The sequence below is a fragment of the Salvelinus namaycush genome, chromosome 9 (assembly GCF_016432855.1).
Source record: "Salvelinus namaycush isolate Seneca chromosome 9, SaNama_1.0, whole genome shotgun sequence".
Taxonomy (NCBI): domain Eukaryota; kingdom Metazoa; phylum Chordata; class Actinopteri; order Salmoniformes; family Salmonidae; genus Salvelinus; species Salvelinus namaycush.
In genome coordinates, this window is record NC_052315.1 from 35735149 (window position 1) to 35753130 (window position 17982).

Consider the following 17982-nt stretch of genomic DNA (forward strand, 5'->3'; position numbering starts at 1 on the left):
CACACTACTGAGCCTCATTTTGACTTGTTTTAAGGACATTACATCAAAGTTGGATCAGCCTGTAGTGTGGTTTTCCACTTTAATTTTGAGTGTGACTCCAAATCCAGACCTCCATGGGTTGATAAATTTGATTTCCATTGATAATTTTTGTGTGATTTTGTTGTCAGCACATTCAACTATGTAAAGAAAAAAGTATTTAATAAGAATATTTCATTCATTCAGATCTAGGATGTGTTATTTTAGTGTTCCCTTTATTTTTTTGAGCAGTGTAGTTAGCTGATACGTAAAATACCTGTCCAGGCGTTGTAAGATCTGTCAGGAGTCAGCAACGCCTGGGCAGAGGAACACCCTGTGACTGACTAAAATATACATTTAAATATGGGTCACTTGTAAAATTTTGTGTGGACAACCAGGGGGGAAAAAAATCTGATTCTTAGGGTAGCAGTGTAAACACAGCCTTTGTTATTATTTTAACTGAAAAACACAATTATGATCATCACATTCCATCTGAAAGAGCTTTTGTTCCCTCTTGTGGAGAAATAAAAACCACCATTTCACTCACTGGAAAGGGTGTAGTCTAGACTAGAATTTAGGTCACAGGGGATAAATTATATCATCTTTATCCAGATTAAGAGATATTTTGTGACAGTGTATTGCATTTTTGTGCATTTTTCATATTCTTAACTCTAACTTGTGCTATCAATTCAGTTTGTTACTGTGATTTGCACACGTCTGCTCTGATCACTAGACATCTTCAATCATGTGGATAAATAGTTATATTTAACTGCTCCAATGATTCTTGTAAAATTCCCTAACAAAGTCCTTGTTTTTGCACTAAAAACAAATGTGGTGTTCATAGTATTTACATTCATATTTTAGCCTGGAGAGAGGGAAGGACTGAGGGGGGAGAGGAGAGAGGGAAGGACTGAGGGGGAGAGGGAAGGACTGAGGGGGGAGAGGAGAGAGGGAAGGACTGAGGGGGGAGAGATGGTAGCTAAAAGAACTACGGTCAGTCAGGTGAATGAGTTTATCTTGACATCTTTATTCCTGCCCTGCTGTACATTTGCTATTTTGTTAGAGTAAATACATCTTAAATAGTTCAAACAGTTGATATTTTCACAATCAAACTTCCAAACCCACATCCTCTCTCGCTTATTCAAACTACAGTTTTACAGGGAGAAGCAAGCCCTTTATGTGATTTCAGTACTTGGGCAAACCCCCCCAATGTCCACGTTTTTTGTCCCCAAAATTGTCCCCTCCATTCAGACATGATTACCAGTGGCCTGCTGGTCTTGTATTCCGCTTGACGACAACTGATGTCCAGTTTGTAAGAATTTACCTTCAGATGTGTGTCCATAACTGCCTGTCAGTCAGTGTACAATATAGTACAGACAGACAAGGGAAATGGTAGAAAATAATTAACTGGCATATAACTGGCAACTATAGTTCAGACAACTGTACAGTACATGTCTTCTATCACCAGATGTTCACCTGATACACAAGTTACATAGCATGTCTGATTTGTTTAACATTACCCAGTAGATCACTATGTGGACAAAGATTTAAGATTGGTTATTTATTTTTCAAAGTACAGAATAGATTTACTTTATACGGTTATGGAGTGCCATATATTAATAGAACAGTATTTTCTGTTAAAATGCACTTTTTTTTTCACAGTTTGATCAGTTTGACCCCCCCCCCCCCCCCACAAAAAATGATTGAGAATCAACCTATACAGGGTCAACATCGCCCCAGTCTCAGAATCCCTCAGAGCTCCAGAATATAATCTGTGGTCCACACAATGCAGTGGAGAAGTTATATCCAGACAGAGCCAGAATAAGTGTAGTGGCTGTCGTCTGAGGTTACGGTACCAAGCCTGTGTGCAGTGTCTTCATCCTTCGACCACAGCCCACCTCCATGACAGTTTGTCCATTCCCTGGATCCAAGGGGTCATATGAAGGGTAGCAAACCAGGAAAGGTGACAGGATCTGGGGGAGTCTTGTCTGACTGCAGGGCCCTCTCATGGTAGAGGGTGCAGGTCAAAAAGCCCTTATATGCCAAAAGGTGTTGTGTTCAGGCAAGATAGGGGGTAACTCAGCAGAGTGTTTGTTGGAGGGAGGGAGCTCCTGGAAAACCACATACAAGAGCACGTACTGTACATATGCTAAGGAACACCACTCACATGTATGATAGCAGCAAAAAGTCAGAGTGAAATTAAGCATTTCTAGAAACAAAAGAAAATGATTATTTTCCAACATTTAGGTCTATCTTCTATACAAGAGGTCAAGGGGTGTTGACTTGGCTTTGACAGAAGTCTAATGAGGCATCACAATGTTCTACTGTGGCACTGTGGCTGAACTATGGGGATAAGTACCTTCAAAAACAAGAGGAGGAAATCGAAATAAAGTGGCCCTTTTACAGTAAAAGAAACCCCAGAACACTTAATGAATTAAGATTGGAGTCACTAAACATACTTAGTTTGGACTAAAACACAAACAATCTAACTATTCAGACAGGGCATGCAGTACAAAATCACATCTGGTTGGAGTGTTTCAGAGTTTGTTTGTGCTCCTTCTTTCCCTCCAGACATGAGGAAAACATTCTCCAATCGCCATAAGTCATTCACAACAACAGTTATCCACAGAGGAAAGCAGACACAGACCACCACAGAAACACTTGCTTCCGACAAACTTACTGCTCTAACATGTACAAGGCATGAAGTACTAGCTAACAAATAAGGCAAGTTAAACAGGACCAAGCAGTGTTCATTTGTATTGTCAGCCCTATGCTGATGTTAGTGTTGTAGAGAGCACAAAAGCTAGTAGTCCTACCTACATCATTCAATATTGAGAAAATTTACGAGAACCCCTGAAATGAAGAATGTTTTCCGCTGACTTTTCTTTCAATAGAAGTTGGCTCAGACATGACTATCTTAAATCAAATGATCTTCTCAGGGAACCAAATATCTTTCTGAGGCGGCAGTAGTGAGTAGAATGAGAGAGAAGGTTACTGTGGCCAAACAACCAGTTTTATCCCGCATATTAGCAGTAATTTAAGGCAGGTCTTGTGCATTACAATCTGTGAAGTTGAAATTCTGTCATTCTATCTTATGTTCCAGGATCAAAAGACGTGGCATTTCTGGACATGCCTATTTCCTGAGCCTTAATAAAAACACAGGGAAGACTGATACCTGCTATCTACAACTGGCAAACTATACTAAACACCATGAAGTTATTTAAGCAAAGGAACTTGAAAGAAATTAATGCCACCGGTAATCAAGCTCAAAGCACATTTTGTTCCACTTCCTTGAAAAGCTGTGCAAGAATCTTTCACTGCGTAACCATTCCATGATAAATAAATGGCACTGCATGGACCAAGCATTGACCTTAGTCTCCCAGCCTCCACCCACAATTCAGCCCAACCTTGAAGGCAACAGAAAGTAAAACATCACTCATGTACCACTCACTTCTCCACCCAAGACAGGTCTTAAAATGGCAACCTCCCATCACACAAAATAAACATCCTGACTTACTTTACAGCGCTGAGCATGACCACCTTCAATCACAACAAAAATCACATAGCAAAAACAATGTGTTTAAGAAGAAAAGTTAGGTTCGACGGCTGGACTAACCGTAAAAAAAGGCACCATTCCTATGTGGTGTGTCTTGCATCATGCTCTGTCCCCTACTTGTATCCATAATAATGAGGTTTCTGCAGAGCCCCTCTAGAGTGGAACAGGGAGGCTGGGGGAGGTTAATTAGGCATGGGGATATAGGCAACTACTGTCCACTCTTTTCAGGGGGTCAAATGTAAAATCTGGGTTGAGGTGTGAGGTGGTGGTGGGGGGACTCACTATGGGTTGGTGACACCCCCCTTTAAGACCAGTGTTGAGACTGTTAAACAATAACTTTGCAGGAACTCATTGGAGATGTTCGGCATGATCACACTGGAGAAAAACAGTCATTAGTGGTGTTGCTCTGGCAGACATGGACTCAAAAAGAGGGGACAGAAAGCCTAGTCTAGACGAGACTAGCATGGCACAGCCTGGCCTGGCAGGGGCAAGGTACTCCTCTCCCAAACGTCTATGGTACACAGATAGCTTGGTGATACATCTGCTTGCTCTGCCTTTCCTTGACCGTCCTCTTTAGTTTCAAAGTTTGTTGTTGTTGTTTCAGCTTCCACCGTCAGTCTTCAAGTCCATGCTGCCACTACGCGCCATAGGTCCACTCCTCACCGCGAATTGGTGAGCTGTGGGAGAGAAGGATAAATTATTAAGACATTGTGTAAGGACTCAGCGTCTCTGCTGTGAATAAATGAATCAAATGTATTTTATTTAAGTAATTTTAACAAATTGGCAGTTGTCACGAAGTGCTATACAGATACCCAGCCTAAAACCCCAATGAGCAAGCAATGCAGAAGCATAGTGGTTAAGAAAAACTTAGAAAGACAGGAACCTAGAAAGAAACCTAGAGAGGAACCAGGCTCTGAGGGGGGCCAGTCCTCTTCTGGCTGTGCCGGATAAACTATATTGTTGATTATTCTTGAGATCAGATATGGGCAGTATTTAAATTACTTTTGAGTATTTTGTCATTTGTATTACACCGGGCTGAACTACACTACAATGATTTTGTAACCAGATGCATTCGAGAGCTATAATTTAGATATATATTTTTTATTACAGCAATTACCTTTCACCCTTCATTTGTATAATAAGTCTGATTGCACTATGGTGTGATCAAAGTGTCTGCTAAATTAATTAAATATAAATGTATATGTAAAAACGAACAACTGCAAAGCATGCTGAATATTATTCTAATGAGCTCCGCCCCGAAACAAGGCGAAATAATAATACCGTGTGCTTTGCAGTTCATTTTGGTATGTTCATTTTCACATACACATTTAGGTTATTTACCAGAAATTCTTAACCACAGTGACTTATAGTCAAGTGTGTTCAACTAAGGTAGATAAAGAACAACAACTGACCTAGAATATGTGGACAACTACAAATACCTAGGTGTCTGGTTAGACTGTAAACTCTCCTTCCAGACTAACATTAGGCATCTCCAATCCAAAATTAAATCTAGAATTGGCTTCCTATTTCGCAACTAAGCCTCCTTCACTCATGCCGCCAAACATACCCTCGTAAAACTGACTATCCTACCGATCCTTGACTTCGGCGATGTCATTTACAAAATAGCCCCCAACACTCTACTCAGCAAATTGGATGCAGTCTATCATAGTGCCATCCGTTTTGTCACCAAAGCCCCATATACTACTCACCACTGCGACCTGTATGCTCTCGTTGGCTGGCCCTCACTACATATCCATCGCCAAACCCACTGGCTCCAGGTCATCTATAAATCTTTGCTAGGTAAAGCCCAGCCACATCTCAGCTCACTGGTCACCATAGCAACATCCACCCGTAGCACGCGCTCCAGCAGGTACATTGCACTGGTCATCCCCAAAGCCAACACTTACTTTGGCCGCCTTTCCTTCCAGTTCTCTAATGCTAATGACTGGAACAAATTGCAAAAATCTCTGAAGCCTTATATCTCCCCTCTAACTTTAAGCATCAGCTGTCAGAGCAGCTTACCGATCACTGTACTTGTGCTATTTACAGATTGGCTGTGTATATCTGACTACCTCATCCCCATATTATTACTTACCCTCTTGCTCTTTTGCACCCTAGTATCTCTACTTGCACATCATCACCTGCACATCTATCACTCCAGTATTAATGCTAAATTGTAATTATTTTCGCCTCTATTGCCTATTTATTGCCTACCTCCCTACTCTTCTACATTTGCACACACTGTACATAGATCTTCTCTGTTATTGACTGTACGTTTGTTTATGTGTAACTCTGTGTTGTTTTTGTCGCACTGCTTTGCTTTATCTTGGCCAGGTCGCAGTTGTAAATGAGAACTTGTTGTCAACTGGCCTACCTGGTTAAATAAAGGTGAAATAAAAATAAATATCAGTCATAGCAAGTAAAACGTTTCTGTAACCGTTACTGAGAATGTTGTTGCTGTACGGCCCGGCTACTTGCAAATTTATTTTAGTATTTTAAAATGCATGCATTTTAAATCAGATACATTTTATAACTGTATTTTGTCATTTTTGCCCATCCCTGCTTGCAATAAAGTTGGTAATGGGCTGAGTCTATGACTGACCTCCATCAAGACACCACACAGCGGCAGCTCATGCAGTCCTGCCCGCTCTCGTCAGGAGGGTTGAGCTTCCTCAGCTTGTGTTGCCTGATCTCTCTGACTAGTGTGTAGAAGGCATCCTCTACCCCCTGCAAACACACATACACCTTCAGAACTACATCAATCTGCAAAGTGGGCATTACATATTATCAAGCTCGTAAACATGGCCATCAACATGACTTTCTCTATATTTGTTTGAGCAGTTCTTTAACAATGAAAACAAATGAAATCTCAAAAACTTGAGCTTTTCAAAGTCGGATCGGTATCACCATGGAAACGGCAATCGGATGCAACCAATAGAACATTTGCAATGGTCGAAACGAGACAATGTGTGTGGAAGTGTACCTGTCGTGTCTTGGCCGAGGTCTCAATGTAGGGAATTCCATAGCTGCGGGCCAGTTCCTGTGCTTGCCGCGTGTCCACGGTACACGCCGGGAGGTCACATTTATTACCCACCAGCACCATCGGTACGTCGTCAGAGTCCTTCACACGCTTGATCTGTTCCCTACAGGAGGACAGAAAGACACTGGTCAGTACCTTACTTGGTCTAACCGGTTTCTCTTTTAACCTTTGTGTACAGGAATTAGTACCGTACTCCACATTACATCAACCGTATACCAGAGGAACTACCAGTAGAATTACTGGTGTAATGTCAATACCTTGTAGTAGAGTGGAATGCACTTCGTCACGGTGACTGTAAACATTTTACGTAAATTATTTTGTCATTTAGCAGACGCTCTTATACAGAGCGACTTACAGGAGGAATAAGTGCCTTTCTCAAGGGCACGTTGATAGATTTTTCACCTAGGATTCGAACGAGCGACCATTCGGTTACTGGCTTAACGCTCAATCGCTAGGCTACCTGCCGCCCTCTAGGCAAACACTATGCGACTGGCTGTACACATACCCACCTGTTACAAAGTCATTCCACAACTAATGCATTATGTAAAGTTGCCATAATCAATTCCCAAGGAAGGAGCTCACTGCTCGTGGGTCATTTCACCCTTCTGTATAGGATCCTACCTCCCTCTCCTTCCCTCCTATAAACACCACCAGTCAGACAAACAAGGGGCTCTATGACCCAGAGGAGCAGGCCTTGCTGTGCAGCACTGCTGGAGGGAGGTGGACAGCAGGCAGGTGGGCAGCAAACAGTATGACCTCATCTCTCCAGCAGCAATCTAGCTAGCAGGCCAGGGGAGTGTGAGCGTCTGAGGGGAGTGGGTCAGATCTATCCATCAACTCAGCTCGTGCCACGTCTCTATGTCCGTAACTCAGCACAGTCACAGGCAGGACAGCTAACACCAGGTGGAGGAGTTGTGGTGGCATTCCAGGCTGTCTTTATCCATGGTCGTGCTGTGAAAATAAAGACAACCTGGGACGCGCATGCTCAATCTCTATGGAGATGGATGGGAAAGGCAGGGAACATGAGCTCACCACTAAAACAGCCAGTCAGATGATTGTGTGACCGTGTGAGACCGAGGGTAATGGGTCAGATCTATATAATCACCCCCTTAATTTACCTTCATCACCTAGCAGTACACACAATAGCCAATGCAAACCCACCAACACCGATCTATGGTCCGTTTGGTGTGATTTGTAGATCAGTGACTCTGCATAGCGCTTTGGCCTTGTCGATTCCCTATATAGTGCAGGCCAAATGGTGGGCAACAGGCACGCTTCACCAATCCCACAGCTGGCAGCCTGGCATTAGAGCTGGAGTTAACACAGAGACACTGAACGAACTGCACCCTCCCTCTGTCTGTCACATGAACAATACATCTTTAAATAACTTGACCAGTTTAACGCCGTAGTCATCCTCCATTCTGGCCCGGGATCTGGGATGGGGAGTATTATTACAGCATTGAGTGTCCGTCCATCTTTAGACAATGATGTGGTGTTAACTGACAGCTTTGGAGCCTGGCACACCAGGTTGCCAGGAGTAAAACAGGGGGGAGACAAACGTGCTGTTAGCAGCGGCGACCCGTCATTCAGGGCAGGTGGGGTTTTGGGTTGCATGTTATTTTGGCATTAATACATGTCACATATCAGTTTACAAATAATGTGTAAAAAAAATAAGTTAATAAAGCCACATACACAAGAAAGCAAAAAAGAAACCATGTTTGTAAGGCAGCTCCAAAATGCAGGTGTTTCAGCCTATCTCAGTGCTTTCTGTGGTGGTGGGGCATCCAGCGGAAAATACGGAGCGTAGGGGGTTGGTAATGTTCTCTAGTTGTGCCGTGATTGGCTCAGTGTTCTGTCACTCATGGGGACACTACGTCACTGCCAAATCTAAGGGTAGAGCGCGAAAATTCAAGCCCCATGGGTGCTGCCATAGAGTTACATTAGAAGTTCCCATCCAAGAACGCTCGAGGCCACTGGCTGCAGATAAAATGACGTCAAATCACTTTAATTGAACAGTAGCTTTGATTGGACTTATGTCAACACCATACTTTCAAAATCTTAGCTAGTGGTCATCATCATGAATCAAGTCGACAATCTACTGGCAAATCCTTTTTAATCCTTGTCATATGAAGTGAAATAACGAAGAGAAATTCTAGATAAAACGTACCGGTGCTCATCGGCCATAAACATTACACAACAAGTTGTAAATCGCAAATTCGACAATGAGTGGTTTGGAAGTCATCAGTCGCTAACTGCAAGCATTGCAAAGCAATCACTAGCCTGCTATTCAGTGGAGTGGGTGTGTGGTGCCAATTCTGGGTTTAAGGGTCTCTATTCCAAGCTTAAAAAAAAACCCACAAAAAAAAACATTGGCCATGCTGTCAATCCAGCATGATTTCTGCCGCGTTCAAAACTGGAAAATTCGGAACTGAGAAATCTGACTTAAATGAGTTCAAGACAACTGGGAACTTGGGAAAAAACGAGTTCTGACTGGGAAAATAAGTTTTGAATGGTCACCCACCACTAAATTGTAAAGTTGGGAACTGGGGCCTCTTTCTAGATCACCGACTTCAACATTATTCAACCTTGTCCCCCCCCCCAAGAGTTCCCAGTTGTCTTGAAAGCACAATAAATCCAGAGAAAGTCAGACTTTGATGACAAAATTTGCCCGCGAAGGATGGCTGCACCACCATGTTCAAGTGAGCACAGCACAAGGTGAGTCCAAAAATGTATTGTATGCTGCTGTATAAATGATGTAATATGCCAATGAGATATGTATACTGTAGCTAAGAAAGTAATACTAAGTGTATGTTGTGTAGTAAGCTGTTAGTAGCCCATGTGCCTCACCCTAATCATTTGGTCTATTTTCCACTCTTAATTTTGCCTACTGTTCTGACTTGGTGGTGCACATGTAGCCTATAACCTGTTTTTAGAGAAATGTAATCATTGAATATTGTAAGAGCTTTCATTGTCTGCTTATATGCCCAATTTATTTATCCTATGCTTCTGACTTGGTGTACAGGGAGAACACTAAGAACGGCCCATGTTCTGAATTCTGTCTCTGTACATTTCAAAAGTGCTGAACAAATAGTTATTAACTACGTCCGTCCTAGCTCGCTCATTAATGTCTTAACCGGAATTTCGGATTGCCTCTTATTGTCCCCTTGTGCCATAGTTTGCACATCTCAATTATCAGTAGAAACGACATTTGTTTAAGCAAGTCAGCCATATCAGCTTTTTTTTTTAAAGGTAGTAAATGAGGCTGAATGAACTGTTTCGCTGCCAGACAAGGCTCCGCTGATAGCCAGGTGTAGCAATGGTAAGGTGTTGGCCCTAACAGTTTGTGGGCACAGTTTGTCACCTTATAGTGCAATTCATGTATTGTTTAATGTTGTTTTGTGTCGTGGCTTTGCTGGCATGCATCCCCAACATTTTTTTTAACATGCTAAAATTGCCACTGGCTGTTAGAGTGTGTGGTTCTGTTCTAATCACGATCCCCAAATATAACAATCTTTCTCATTACCAATAAAACAAACAAGAGGGAGAGAGAAAGGTAGAGAGAAAGAGAGGCAGGGGTGGGGAGAGTGAAGACGCAGAATAGATTATCATCGTCATCTGGAATTCTTCCCTCCATCTCTCCCTCATCCTTGGGGGTGCTATCCCTCTCCTCTCCTGCTGCTCTTCTCTGGTCCAGTGTTCATTTGGCAGCTATTTTAGATTTAGTTATAGTCTTAAAATACCCTTTAGTCTTAGTGACATTTGAGTAAAGACTAAAATGCGGGACCATTTTTGTTTAGTTTTAGTCACAGACATTTTAATCACATAATAGTCTGCGTTTTTAAATATTAAATAATGAATAATTAGGCCACCTCTAACTTCCATTATGTACATCCAGATAACCTTGTCCAACTAGGCCTACTATCCAGTAGTATACCTTAACTGGCAACATTGATAGTGGCAGATTGTAACCAATGCCAGCCATTATTAACTATATAGGCAATAAAAGTCTTGCCTACAGGTTAAACAATTTACAGCTCTGATTATCTCCCCAAAATAACCGCCAAGATGGGTAAATAACAGTTGTTTCCTTGAAAAGGGGAGAATTTCAGCTTTACAAAAATACCAGAAGTTTCAAGTTTTAGTAGTCTTGTGTGGGATACACATTGTATACATCATCCAACTAAATGCTTACTTGCAGGTTCCTTCGACAATGCAACAATAAGAAATAAACAATAAGAATACGAACATAAAGTAAATGGCTCAGTAGAATAGAATAAACATTTTAGCATAAGTATAATACAGTAAGGCACAATTTACAGTCCAATATTTACTTATGTATTGGGGAAGGGGGCAGTGTATAAACTAAGCAGTATAATAAGAGTCTGGTAGCAGCAGTTGTGATGTGTGTGCAGCATGAATATGTTTGTGTGTGTGTGTATACACATATGTATATGCAGTTGAAGTCGGAAGTTTACATATACTTAGGTTGGAGTCATTAAAACTATTTTTTCAACCACTCCACAAATTTCTTGTTAACAAACTATTGTTTTGGGAAGTCGGTTAGGACATCTACTTTATGCATGACACAAGTAATTTTCCAACAATTGTTTACAGACAGATTATTTCACTGTATCACAATTCCAGTGGGTCAGAAATTCACATACACTAAGTTGACTGTGCATTTAAACAGCTTGGAAAATTCCAGAAAATAATGTCATGGCTTTAGAAGCTTCTGATAAACTAATTGACATCATTTGAGTACCTGTGGATGTATTTCAAGGCCTACCTTCAAACTCAGTGCCTCTTTGCTTGACATCATGGTAAAATCAAAAGGAATCAGCCAAGACCTCAGGAAAAAATTGTAGACCTCCACAAGTCTGGTTCATCCTTGGGAGCAATTTACAAATGCCTGAAGGTACCACATTCATCTGTACAAACAATAGTACGCAAGTATAAGGACGTTGTGAAGATGCTGGAGGAAACAGGTACAAACGTATCTGTATCCACAGTAAAACGAGTCCTATATCGACATAACCTGAAAGGCCGCTCAGCAAGGAAGAAGCCACTGCTCCAAAACCGCCATAAAAAAGCCAGACTACGTTTTGCAACTGCACATGGGGACAAAGATCGTACTTTTTGGAGAAATGTCCTCTGGTCTGATGAAACAAAAATAGAACCGTTTGGCCATAATGACCATCATTATGTTTGGAGGAAAATGGGGGAGGCTTGCAAGCCGAACACCACCATCCCAACCGTGAAGTACGGGGGCGGCAGCATCATGTTGTGGGGGTGCTTTGCTGCAGGAGGGCCTGGTGCACTTCACAAAATAGATGGCATCATGATGCAGGAAAATGATGTGGATATATTGAAGCAACATCTCAAGACATCAGTCAGGAAGTTAAAGCTTGGTCGCAAATGGGTCTTCCAAATGGTCAATGACCCCAAGCATACTTCCAAAGTTGTGGCAAAATGGCTTAAGGACAACAAAGTCAAGGTATTGGAGTGGCCATCACAAAGCCTTGACCTCAATCCTACAGAAGATATGTGAGCAGAACTGAAAAAGCGTGTGCGAGCAAGGAGGCCTACAAACCTGACTCAGTTACATCAGCTCTGTCAGGACGAATGGGACAAAATTCACCAAACTTGTGGAAGGTTACCCGAAACGTTTGACCCAAGTTAAACAATTTAAAGGCAATGCTACCAAATACGAATTGAGTGTATGTAAACTTCTGACCCCCCTGGAAATGTGATGAAATAAGTAAAAGCTGAAATAAATCATTCTCTCTACTATTATTCTGACATTTCACATTCTTAAAATAGTGGTGATCCTAACTGACCTAAGACAGGGAATTTTTACTAGGATTAAAATGTCAGGATTTGTGAAAAACTGAGTTGAAATATATTTGGCTAAGGTGTATGTCAACTTCCGACTTCAACTGTATGTATGTATAGATAGATAGGTATACACACACACATCTATCTATCTGTGTGGGTGTGTACATGTGTGCTAAGGTGCAAAGAATCAGAGCAGGTGGTCAGTCCAGTTCAATTGTTCAGCAGTCTGTTGGCTTGTAGATAGAAAATGTCTGAGCCTGTTGGTATCAGACCTCATGCTCTGATATCGTCTGCCCCACGGTAGAGAACAGCTCGTGGCTGGGGTATGTGGGGTCCTTGATGATGCTGCATGCCTTCCTCGGGCACCGTTTCAAGTAGATGTCCTGGATGGGTGGGAGCCCAGTCCCAGTGATTTACTGACCCGTCTTCATCACCTGCTGGATGGTCGTGGACGGAGCAATTCCCGTACCAGGCTATGATGCAACCAGTCAGGATGCTCTCAATGGTGCAGCGATAGTATTAGGAGAGGACCTGGTATTACTGTACTCCTAATATTCAAAATAGCATTAATTTTTCCTATACGAAAAAAGCTACCGCAACTCACATTTGCTGCAACACTGAAGATTGGGGGAAAAAAAAAACAGATGAAAAGGAGCTTCATGTGAAATTGAGTCTCAAGTGGAATTGTCACATTTGTCAATTAAAATTGTAATAGTTCACATTTTTCAAGGGCATTTCATCTCGTTATCGTCATAGTTTTAGTCAGGAAAAAGGTCGTTGACTAAATTAACACTGCTCTCTCTGGTCCAATTGAGTCAGGATCGATTTAATTGACAGCGTGCTGTAATCCCCTCAGTCACAGGCTAAGCTTTTTTTGTATAGCTTTGTATAACCCTTTGTCCTGACACACACACACACACACACACACACACACACACACACACACACACCTGTACTGGTGGATGTCCTCAAAGGATTTGGTGTTGTTGATGGCGAAGACACAGAGGAAGCCCTCCCCTGTCCTCATGTACTGGTCCCTCATGGCACTGTACTCCTCCTGACCTGCAGTGTCCAGGATGTCCAGCAGACACGTCTCCCCGTCAATCACCACCTGCTTCCTGTACGAGTCCTAAAACAGGGGGAGGGACATCCTCCAGTTACACTGCTACAGACAGGCTGCCTACGTATTCTTTAACTAAGTGTGCACAGGAGCAATTAGGGTTAAGTGCCTTGCTCAAGGGCACAGACAGATTTTTCATCTAGTTGGCTCGGTGATTTGAACCAGCGACCTTTCGGTTACTGGCCCAACGCTCTTAACTGCTAGACTACCTGCCACCTTGTTAGGTTTCAGATGGCTGTAATCTGGAGGCGAAAGAAACGCACACCTTATTAGGAGAGGTGATGCAATAATTTAATAACCAACGTTGACAGACAAGCTGTCTTCATCATGATATAAAGACAAACACTGCAGGTCACTAGTTTATATAGTGTCAAAGGACACACACAGGTGTCTGTAATCATGGCCGGTTGTGGCCTGATATCATTGGTTAATTCTCAGATAAAAATAACATACAAAACACATGAATGGATAGCATACGATCATATATACAATTTGGCTACATAGGAAACTAACAATAACAATAGCAAAATCCCAACAATGGCTTCAGATCAAAGTCTACGTTGAGACCGAGAGGAGCAAGGCAGCCTCTCGTTTTAACAATAAATTGTTGAGATCACCCCCTCTCCTAGGGAGGGTGACATGTTCGACGCCGATATAACATAGGGACAAAATCGAGTGGTTCACTTCCAAAAAGTGGGCCGCAACTGGGTAAGTCGAGTTCCTGCACCTAATGGTGCTACGATGCTCCGAGATTCTCACTTCCAATTCGCGTTTTGTTTTACCCACATCATTTTTACCACGAGGACAAGTTATTAGATAAATAACTGACTTAGTGAAGCACGTGATAACACCTTTAATTGGGATCTGTTTCCCTGTTTGGGGGTGTTTGAAGGATCTACATATATAAGTGCCATTGCATTGAGCACAGCCATTACACTTGTAGTTTCCATCCGGTCGAGGGGCAAATTGACGTTGTGCAGGGATATTTTGGGGTGGTAAATTAGAGTTTACCAATTGATCTCTGAGCGCCGCGAGAATACCGATACTGTCATCGGATCTTAGAATGTTTGAACGATTCCTTTAATTTGTTCAGAGCACTTTGAATAGTGGGTAGTTAGAATGCAAGAATGCTTCTTTTTGCGAGACTGTCATTGAAAAAGATCATGTCTCGATTTGTTTGGAATTTTCTCAATGGCGGTATTAATCGGACCATTTTTGTACCCCCTCTCCTTGAATTTTCTTTGCGTCCCAGACATATTTCTGTCGAAATCTGATTGGGTTTTGCAAATTCTTTGCAAATAAATTCCATTGACTAAATTAACATACTAGCAATATGGAATGAAGTATAAGCTGAAATCCATTGATGCGTGTTCAATATAATAACTAACCATTTACACACGTCTCTCGACTAGGTCTAAAGCATGAGCCTGGGACCCAGTTTTTTTTTTTTTTTTTACACACACAGAGAGAGAGGAGTGTGCTGGTTGATATATACGCTAAATCCCTATGCTGTGTGACTGGCCAGGGAAGAGGTAGTGGTATCAAGAGGGCAGAGTAGCAGGGCAAATGTTTAGCGTCCCAACACACAGACACAAACATGTGGTGCAGGGCCTTTGTGTGCTAGTGCATAGGGGACAGGAATGCACACACACACAAAAAAGACATTGTCTGGCCAGAGGCAGGCGTGGTGAGAACGAGAGAGAGAAAGGGGGAGAGAGAGAGAGGGTAGTGGAGAAATCAGACAGACTCTCTCTCTCTCTCCAAATCTCTCTCCCGCTCTTATAGTGAACGGAGGGGAATGACATTAGGAGTAGCGGTGTAGTAAAAAAACAAAAACAGTTGAATTGAATTGATAGTGAGTGGTCATATTTGGTAATGAGATTTTGTAGTGAACAGCAGGGACGGGACAATACCAGTAATGCAATAGTCGTTAGTGTCGTGGCAAGGAAACAAAACAAAGTGGTTTTAGGAAAACATCCCTAATGTTGGAAACAACATGTTGTCATCCAGAGTCAAGTTGATTTATTTTCCAAGCTATAACACACTATTTTACATACAGCAGGTTTTAGAAAGACCAAAGAGTAGTCTGCTTCGTGTTTTAATGGAAAAAATATTGCAGCCATAGTGAAGTGGTCTCTCCAACGAGCCAGCGGAGTCACACTAGGTTACTCTACTCCGTTCACTAGACCAGGGGAGGGGCCACATCCGCATGACATCACCCACAGTGATCAGCTGCAGACAGAAGCTCTGGACACATACCTCTATGGTGGGGTCGTATTCATCCACAAAGTGGTTCTGGATAAGCTGGATGGTGAGTGCACTCTTCCCCACACCTCCTGCCCCCACCACCACCAACTTGTACTCCGTCATCCTCACTGCTCCCCACACACACACACTTCTGCGAGAGAGAGGGAGAGCGTGAGAGAGGAGAGAAAGAAATAGCAGAGCAGCAGAAAAACAGGGAGTGAAGAGAAAGGTTAATACATGTTATGATGTTTTGTTATTCTTCAATGTACAGTATACATTTGGGGTACTGTATATTCATTGGCAGTATTCTGAGTCTGACATTAGCTTCCCTGAACCCCTACCATGCTACGGAGTTAACCACCACCTCTGCCCAGGTGGATGGGCAAACAGTGTGTGTGTGTGTGTGTCTGTGTGTGTGTGTGTGTGTGTGTGTGTGTGTGTGTAGGGGGGCTGAGACCCCATAGGGGAATGTGAAAAATGTGCTGAAGGTACTCAATGTTTCCATCCACTCCCGCTCAACACGAGGGGGAGGGAGAGAGCGGAGGGGGTTTGACACTGGCAGAGTGCTCCTCATTGATGCCTAGTATTGCCTACCTCACAATCGGAAGCCTTTTTTTTCTCCATACAGCGTAAAGGTGCTGTTTCTCTGAAAGCCTGTATGTAGCCCATGCAGCTGTTGAATATACAGTACATGGTGGCACTGCAGCATTGCTGGGCAGTGGAAAGGAGAGGACAGAGAAGGGGAGGCCCTGCTGTCAGAAGGTTTTAGGACTACCATGTGGGTCCAGTTAACAGGCACAGCCATTACAAACGGCTGCCCTGCCAATAAATCATTGGCTCTCACTAAACAACTTGGGTCGTATTCCTTAGTGCAAAACGTTTTGCAACAAAAGCAAGCGCTTCTTATTGGACAGGCATGTCCTTTTTTTGTCTTGTCTGCTTCCATATGGCTAATAGTAAATACGACCAGGCCTTATTCTCTTCCAGAACACATCCTTTCCTATCGTGATCTCACTTTATCTCTAGCCTGACGACTCACACTAAATTCTTCCGCTGCTCTGTCGTTCACTACATACTTTAGTGAAGTCGTTTGTGGTGATGAGGGGCATTGTACAAAACGTCAGCGATGGGATCGTCTCTAACCAATCAGATTATCAAAGCTAATGACGAATTTTGAAACCGGCACTTTACGCACGCGTTCTGGCTCAACCCATCGGTTTCTGGACCAATCAGACAGCCCGGAATATGTTCACATTCGGTGAAAGATTGGGGAGGTACGTCCATGGGCGTAGCGTTTGGCTGAAGCAAGGAGGCTGGGTAGCCAGGCAACTTCATCTCATCACTGATCTGACATGACTGGAGAGAGAGACGCAAAACAACAGGCTGTGGCAGGTAGGCGAGCAGTTAAGAGCGCTGGGACGGTAACCAAAAAGTTGCTGGTTCAAATCCCTGAGTCAACTTAACCCTAATTGCTCCTGTATGTTGCTGTGGATAAAAGCGTCTGCAAAATGTAAAAATGTCTGTCTTTAGAAATGCATTCTTTTGACAGGTGAGAGCTATAAAAAAGGTGGAAATCTACCATATCCAATCCATTCATTGATCATGAAGGAGAGGAGGCAAGGAAAGGGAGCCATAGGAGTATTGTCCAATACACAGTGAACTGTCAAGTGGAAGGGTAAACTGTCTGTACATATCCAGTCGCTCACTGCAACAGATGGCAGAATGGAGTGTGTGAGAGGGATTCAGAGATAACCCACAGCATCAGATATGAATGTAGCCTTGATGACACTGGTGATGGTTTTGATCCATGTGTGTCACTACACACTAGCCCCACTAGCTCCAATCAGTGTGTCACCTGTAGCTATAAAACACGGTGTCAGACTAGTGGCTTACTTATAGGACATCAGTGCCGTAAAACAAAAACCGCTAACAGAAAGCTATCAATTTGTAATTGTCCCATAAGATCTCAGCACATGCATCCCAGGCCAGCCTTAGTAGACCGAGCCAACCAGTAAAGCTCTGAACTGACAGGGTCAAACCCAATAGGCCAGTGAACTGGGTGGCAGTGTAGCGTGGCTAAAACAGCCACACTGCTAAATTGTTGCCCCCTCCCAAAATAAGATTAAACAAATATTCTTAAAATAAATATCCACACACACACAGTACACA

General features: G+C 42.7%; 1 protein-coding gene across 1 annotated transcript in view; it reads right to left on the reverse strand.

Annotated features, from left to right (window-relative positions):
- Positions 1-1039: 1039 nt before the first annotated feature.
- LOC120054020 (GTPase HRas-like) overlaps positions 1040-17982 on the reverse strand; it is a 35214-nt gene continuing 18271 nt past the window's right edge. The window contains exons 2-6 of the mRNA XM_039001375.1: positions 15826-15964; positions 13397-13575; positions 6555-6714; positions 6174-6298; positions 1040-4248 (exon numbers count right to left, since the gene is read on the reverse strand). Coding sequence (XP_038857303.1) covers positions 6179-6298; positions 6555-6714; positions 13397-13575; positions 15826-15936 — 570 coding nt within the window. The 5' untranslated portion in view covers positions 15937-15964 and the 3' untranslated portion in view covers positions 1040-4248; positions 6174-6178. The remainder of the gene's footprint in view (positions 4249-6173; positions 6299-6554; positions 6715-13396; positions 13576-15825; positions 15965-17982) is intronic.